The following is an 8,388-nucleotide window of genomic DNA, read 5'->3' as shown; positions in this document are numbered from 1 at the left end:
ATTATGTACGGTCTATGATATCTACATCTTTATATATGGTCTATGATCATATATACATCTTTATATATGGTCTATGATCTCTACATCTTTATATACGGTCTATGATCTTTACATCTATATATATGGTCTATGATCTCTACATCCTTATATACGGTCTATGATCTCTACATCTATATATACGGTCTATGATCTCTACATCCTTATATACGGTCTATGATCTCTACATCTTTATATACGGTCTATGATCTCTACATCTTTATATACAGTCTATGATCTCTACATCTTTATATATGGTCTATGATCTCTACATCTTTATATACGGTCTATGATCTCTACATCTATATTATGTACAGTCTATGATCTCTACATCTTTATATACGGTCTATGATCTCTACATCTTTATATATGGTCTATGATCTCTACATCTTTATATACGGTCTATGATCTCTACATCTATATATACGGTCTATGATCTCTACATCTATATTATATACAGTCTATGATCTCTACATCTTTATATACGGTCTATGACCTCTACATCTTTATATATAGTCTATGATCTCTACATCTATATATACGGTCTATGATCTCTACATCTATATATACGGTCTATGATCTCTACATATTTATATACGGTCTATGATCTCTACATCTTTATATACGGTCTATGATCATATATACATCTTTATATACAGTCTATTATCTCTACATCTTTATATATGGTCTATGATCTCTACATCTTTATATACGGTCTATGATCTCTACATCTATATTATGTACAGTCTATGATCTCTACATCTTTATATACGGTCTATGATCTCTACATCTATATTATGTACAGTCTATGATCTCTACATCTTTATATACGGTCTATGATCTCTACATCTATATTATATACAGTCTATGATCTCTACATCTTTATATACGGTCTATGATCTCTACATCTTTATATATGGTCTATGATCATATATACATCTTTATATATGGTCTATGATCTCTACATCCTTATATACGGTCTATGATCTCTACATCTTTATATACGGTCTATGATCTCTACATCTTTATATACAGTCTATGATCTCTACATCTTTATATATGGTCTATGATCTCTACATCTTTATATACGGTCTATGATCTCTACATCTATATTATGTACAGTCTATGATCTCTACATCTTTATATACGGTCTATGATCTCTACATCTTTATATATGGTCTATGATCTCTACATCTTTATATACGGTCTATGATCTCTACATCTATATATACGGTCTATGATCTCTACATCCTTATATACGGTCTATGATCTCTACATCTTTATATACGGTCTATGATCTCTACATCTTTATATACAGTCTATGATCTCTACATCTTTATATATGGTCTATGATCTCTACATCTTTATATACGGTCTATGATCTCTACATCTATATTATGTACAGTCTATGATCTCTACATCTTTATATACGGTCTATGATCTCTACATCTTTATATATGGTCTATGATCTCTACATCTTTATATACGGTCTATGATCTCTACATCTATATATACGGTCTATGATCTCTACATCTATATTATATACAGTCTATGATCTCTACATCTTTATATACGGTCTATGATCTCTACATCTTTATATACAGTCTATGATCTCTACATCTATATATACGGTCTATGATCTCTACATCTATATATACGGTCTATGATCTCTACATCTTTATATACGGTCTATGATCTCTACATATTTATATACGGTCTATGATCTCTACATCTATATTATATACAGTCTATGATCTCTACATCTTTATATACGGTCTATGATCTCTACATCTTTATATATGGTCTATGATCATATATACATCTTTATATATGGTCTATGATCTCTACATCTTTATATACGGTCTATGATCTTTACATCTATATATAAGGTCTATGATCTCTACATCCTTATATACAGTCTATGATCTCTACATCTATATATACGGTCTATGATCTCTACATCTTTATATACAGTCTATGATCTCTACATCTTTATATATGGTCTATGATCTCTACATCTTTATATACGGTCTATGATCTCTACATCTATATTATGTACAGTCTATGATCTCTACATCTTTATATACGGTCTATGATCTCTACATCTTTATATATGGTCTATGATCTCTACATCTTTATATACGGTCTATGATCTCTACATCTATATATACGGTCTATGATCTCTACATCTATATTGTATACAGTCTATGATCTCTACATCTTTATATACGGTCTATGATCTCTACATCTTTATATACAGTCTATGATCTCTACATCTATATATACGGTCTATGATCTCTACATCTATATATACGGTCTATGATCTCTACATCTTTATATACGGTCTATGATCTCTACATATTTATATACGGTCTATGATCTCTACATCTATATTATATACAGTCTATGATCTCTACATCTTTATATACGGTCTATGATCTCTACATCTTTATATACAGTCTATGATCTCTACATCTATATATACGGTCTATGATCTCTACATCTTTATATACGGTCTATGATCTCTACATATTTATATACGGTCTATGATCTCTACATCTTTATATACGGTCTATGATCATATATACATCTTTATATATGGTCTATGATCTCTACATCTTTATATACGGTCTATGATCTTTACATCTATATATACGGTCTATGATCTCTACATCCTTATATACGGTCTATGATCTCTACATCTATATATACGGTCTATGATCTCTACATCTTTATATACAGTCTATGATCTCTACATCTTTATATATGGTCTATGATCTCTACATCTTTATATACGGTCTATGATCTCTACATCTATATTATGTACAGTCTATGATCTCTACATCTTTATATATGGTCTATGATCATATATACATCTTTATATATGGTCTATGATCTCTACATCCTTATATACGGTCTATGATCTTTACATCTATATATATGGTCTATGATCTCTACATCCTTATATACGGTCTATGATCTCTACATCTATACATACGGTCTATGATCTCTACATCCTTATATACGGTCTATGATCTCTACATCTTTATATACGGTCTATGATCTCTACATCTTTATATACAGTCTATGATCTCTACATCTTTATATATGGTCTATGATCTCTACATCTTTATATACGGTCTATGATCTCTACATCTTTATATATGGTCTATGATCTCTACATCTTTATATACGGTCTATGATCTCTACATCTATATATACGGTCTATGATCTCTACATCTATATTATATACAGTCTATGATCTCTACATCTTTATATACGGTCTATGATCTCTACATCTTTATATACAGTCTATGATCTCTACATCTATATATACGGTCTATGATCTCTACATCTATATATACGGTCTATGATCTCTACATCTTTATATACGGTCTATGATCTCTACATATTTATTTACGGTCTATGATCTCTACATCTTTATATACGGTCTATGATCATATATACATCTTTATATATGGTCTATGATCTCTACATCTTTATATACGGTCTATGATCTTTACATCTATATATACGGTCTATGATCTCTACATCCTTATATACGGTCTATGATCTCTACATCTATATATACGGTCTATGATCTCTACATCTTTATATACAGTCTATGATCTCTACATCTTTATATATGGTCTATGATCTCTACATCTTTATATACGGTCTATGATCTCTACATCTATATTATGTGCAGTCTATGATCTCTACATCTTTATATACGGTCTATGATCTCTACATCTATATTATGTACAGTCTATGATCTCTACATCTTTATATACGGTCTATGATCTCTACATCTATATTATATACAGTCTATGATCTCTACATCTTTATATACGGTCTATGATCTCTACATCTTTATATATGGTCTATGATCATATATACATCTTTATATATGGTCTATGATCTCTACATCTATATATACGGTCTATGATCTTTACATCTATATATACGGTCTATGATCTCTACATCCTTATATACGGTCTATGATCTCTACATCTATATATACGGTCTATGATCTCTACATCCTTATATACGGTCTATGATCTCTACATCTTTATATACGGTCTATGATCTCTACATCTTTATATACAGTCTATGATCTCTACATCTTTATATATGGTCTATGATCTCTACATCTTTATATACGGTCTATGATCTCTACATCTATATTATGTACAGTCTATGATCTTTACATCTTTATATACAGTCTATGATCTCTACATCTTTATATACGGTCTATGATCTCTACATCTATATTATATACAGTCTATGATCTCTACATCTTTATATACGGTCTATGATCTCTACATCTATATTATATACAGTCTATGATCTCTACATCCTTATATACGGTCTATGATCTCTACATCTTTATATACGGTCTATGATCTCTACATCTTTATATACAGTCTATGATCTCTACATCTTTATATACAGTCTATGATCTCTACATCTTTATATACAGTCTATGATCTCTACATCTTTATATACAGTCTATGATCTCTAAATCCTTATATACAGTCTATGATCACTACATCCTTATATACAGTCTATGATCTCTACATCTATATATACGGTCTATGATCTCTACATCTTTATATACGGTCTATGATCTCTACATCTTTATATACGGTCTATGATCTCTACATCTTTATATACGGTCTATGATCTCTACATCTTTATATACGGTCTATGATCTCTACATCTTTATATACAGTCTACAAGACTTGATCACCCTGTTGGGGTTGTATTCGCTATAACAACCACCTCGCTCTACATTACCCCTTACTTATTACTGATTCATTAACATTTAAGAAGCATATTGTTGTGTAGTGTACTAAAATTACAACAGTTCCTCCCAAAATATATTGTAGTAGAATTAAAAAGTAGCGTAAAATTAAAGTAGGTCTATGCGTACTTAAAAAAAGTTAACTTAAGTTCGTACTGTTTCACAAAAGCAGAATTTAGAAATCCAGGGATAACTGAAAACCAACTCCCCTTTCTTTCGGACATCCCCTGAATATCTCTTAAACTCTTCCTAAATTTTAGTGTGAACATCTTTATTGTTAGTGTGCACCAGAATTTGAAATAGTTCCCTTAAAGGAGCTCTAAGCGATGTCACGTTTTTTAGGCTACAACATTTTTTGTCACATACAGCAAACATCTCCTCACTATCTGCTAGCTGCCTGTCCCCTGAACACACTGTAAAAAACATCTCCTCACTATCTGCTAGCTGCCTGTCCCCTGAACACACTGTAAAAAAACACATTGTAAAAAAACGCGGTCTCCGTAGACACCCCTGGCTCCACAAACGGCAACGAAAACAAACTGTGCCAACCTGCACCACCAAACATAACAAACAGCGTTCCAGCCAATAACCAACAAGAAGGAGCTGGGTGTGGGGGTTGGGAGGGTAGGGGTTAGGCTTATTCTGTACAAACCACATGTTGTGTGGCTGATAGTTATGTTTAGAAGTCAGAAAGACAAAACCGTACTGATTACAGATCATCTACAGTGTGTTGTTAATTAAAATCAGCAACAGATTGCATGTAGAGCATTTTGAGCATTCTGTCTTCATAAAAACAACTGGAGACTGTGTACAAGCTGATATATGACCGACTTCAGAGCGGATTTTTGTCACCGCCCCCGGCTGCTGCTGCCTGCTCATGTCCACTTTATAGGCGAGGCGCAGTTCATCTCGAACGAGCCTACAGTTAACTTATTTAAACAGGCTGACAACAGATGACAATAGGCAAGCAAGCTTTATTTGTAAAGCACATTTGAGCATCAAGGCAATTAAAAAACAGTTAAAATATTAAAACAGAATCAGACAGATATAAAATAAGAATAAAAGTAACAGTGTAAGAAATAAGCAATTACTTAAAAAAGATGTTCAGCCTTGATTTAAAAGAACTGAGTTGCAGCAGACCTGCAGTTTTCTGGGAGGTTGTTCCAGAAACGTATTGATGCTCACGGAGAAGACTGTTTAGATGTGAGCGGGCTTCAGGTCCCTTTCTTCGCACCATGTGGATCACAGCTTGTGCATTATACACTCTGGTTTTTGTTTTGACTGACTGCCTTTCCTCATCATTTATAACACCACGCTCAAGGAGTTTATCCAGGAGCTGGTTCGGATCAGCAAAAGACACTCTTTTTATAAACTCTGCCCGATCTTTGGACAGCTTTTTTTTGGGTTGCTCGCTGTCCTCTGATGAGTCGATGTCCTCTGATGAGGTGCTGTCCTCTGTTGGGACACTGTCCTCTGATGGGACACTGTCTTCTGTTGGGACACTGTCCTCTGATGGGACACTGTCTTCTGTTGGGACACTGTCCTCTGATGGGACACTGTCCTCTGATGGGACACTGTCTTCTGTTGGGACGCTGTCCTCTGATGAGGTGCTGTCCTCTGTTGGGACACTGTCCTCTGATGGGACACTGTCTTCTGTTGGGACACTGTCCTCTGATGGGACACTGTCTTCTGTTGGGACGCTGTCCTCTGATGAGTCGCTGTCCTCTGTTGGGTCGCTGTCTTCTGTTGGGACATTCCTCTGTTGAATTGCTCCACTTGGCCCTGGAAGATAACCAGGGAAAAGATGTTTGTCAGTTTGTGTTCTACTTTTAGACAGTATTTCTCAAAGAGTGGGCCAAACTTGTATGTACTGTATGTAAACTTAGCACAAAAAGTAAGAACATTTGTGTTTGGTAGATTATTTCTCTGTGGTAACAATACTTTTTGGAAATAAATCTTATACCATTGGAAAGCCTGTTTAGTTCCCTTTCAAATGGTTCCCCATTTGTAAGGGACACGCATTTGTGGGATGTAACAATGTATTCATTTCACAAACAGGAGCCTCAGTAGCGTGTGGAAGAACCATACACAGCCACAACAGCCTGGCACATCCTCCTCATGCTGGTCACCAGCCTGGTCACACACTGCTGTGGGATGGCATCCCATTCTTCACCCAGCATAAGTCAGCCAACGTGGTTATGTTGGTCACTCTGGCACAAACAGCACACCCAAGCAGATCCCACAAGTGTTTAATGGGGTTGAGGTCAGGACTGCTGGCAGGCCATTCCATCCTCTCCACAACCACATTCTGGAGGTAGTCTCTGATAAACCCCGCTCTGTGGGGGCGAGCGTTGTCATCTTGGAGGATGGAGTTCGGTCCCAGACTGTGGAGGTATAGGATTGCCACTGGATGCAGAATCTCATCTCTATATCTCTCTCTATATCAATGATGACAAGCCTCGTTTTCCAGTGAGGGAGATGCCGCCCCACACCATCACACTGCCTCCACCAAAAGGTGTTGCTCTATCAGTACAGCAATCAGCATAGCATTCTCTGCGTCTTCTCCACACTTTGACCCTACGATCCAACTGCTGTAGGCAGAATCTGGACTCATCACTGAACATAACGTTCCTCCACATGTTCAGGTCCCAGTGCACGTGATGCTGACACCAGCGCAAACGGGCCTGACGGTGAAGGGCAGTCATGGCAGGACTCCTGCTGTTCGTGCCAGAGTGACCAACATAACCACGTTGGCTGACTTGTGACAAATGCTGGTTGAAGAATGGGATGTCATCCCACAGCAGTGTGTGACCAGGCTGGTGACCAGCATGAGGAGGAGGTGCCAGGCTGTTGTGGCTGTGTATGGTTCTTCGGCACACTACAGAGGCTCCTGTTTGTGAAATGAATAAATTGTTAAATTGCCAATAATGTTGTCTTGTTTCTTCAAACTTCAATCAACCAATCCACCAAACACCAAATGAGTCAATGGCAGAATAAGCTGTTTGGCATTGGCAGAGAAGATTTGGCACATTTTTCATGGGTGCAACCTACATACTCAGCGCTGCTGCTCATCCCACAAATTTGTGTTCCTTACAAATGGGGCACCATTTGAAAGGGAACTAAACAGGATTTCCAATGGTATAAGATTTATTGCCAAAAAGTATTGTTACCACAGAGAAATAATCTACCAAACACAATTGTCCACAAATACTTTTTGTGCTAAGTTTATTAAATTATATTATTTGAAATTTGCAGTTTTTCTGTGTTGTCGAACTTCAGCAATGAAGCAAACAGTTTTGCAACACTGCCTCCAAATAAAAATCACAAATGATCACTGTGACATTTGAAGGAAATACAGAAGGATTAACATTTACGCTTATAAGCAGAACCATTCCTCCCACTAAAATGGCAAAAAAAAACAGACATTTAATTTGCCTGTAATATAATGTTGAAGTAGGAGGCATATTGTTTTGGGTATATTTTAGCAGTTAGGTGGTCCTTGACGATTTTTTATTGGGAAAGTGGTACTTGGTCTGAAACCTTTT

The 8,388-nt window shown here is 35.8% G+C and overlaps 1 protein-coding gene across 3 annotated transcripts in view; it reads right to left on the bottom strand.

The window, feature by feature from the left end:
* Positions 1-5,889: 5,889 nt before the first annotated feature.
* Positions 5,890-8,388, bottom strand: part of LOC114566864 (uncharacterized) — a 55,227-nt gene continuing 52,728 nt past the window's right edge. For all 3 annotated transcript variants that reach the window (XM_028595680.1, XM_028595682.1, XM_028595683.1), the window contains one exon: positions 5,890-6,625. In XM_028595680.1, the coding sequence (XP_028451481.1) occupies positions 5,931-6,625 (695 nt within the window). In that variant the 3' untranslated portion in view covers positions 5,890-5,930. The remainder of the gene's footprint in view (positions 6,626-8,388) is intronic.

The sequence above is a fragment of the Perca flavescens genome, chromosome 13, assembly GCF_004354835.1.
Source record: "Perca flavescens isolate YP-PL-M2 chromosome 13, PFLA_1.0, whole genome shotgun sequence".
Classification (NCBI taxonomy): domain Eukaryota; kingdom Metazoa; phylum Chordata; class Actinopteri; order Perciformes; family Percidae; genus Perca; species Perca flavescens.
The sequence above is the reverse complement of the archived record's forward strand: the minus strand, read 5'-3'. Positions and strand labels throughout refer to the sequence as shown.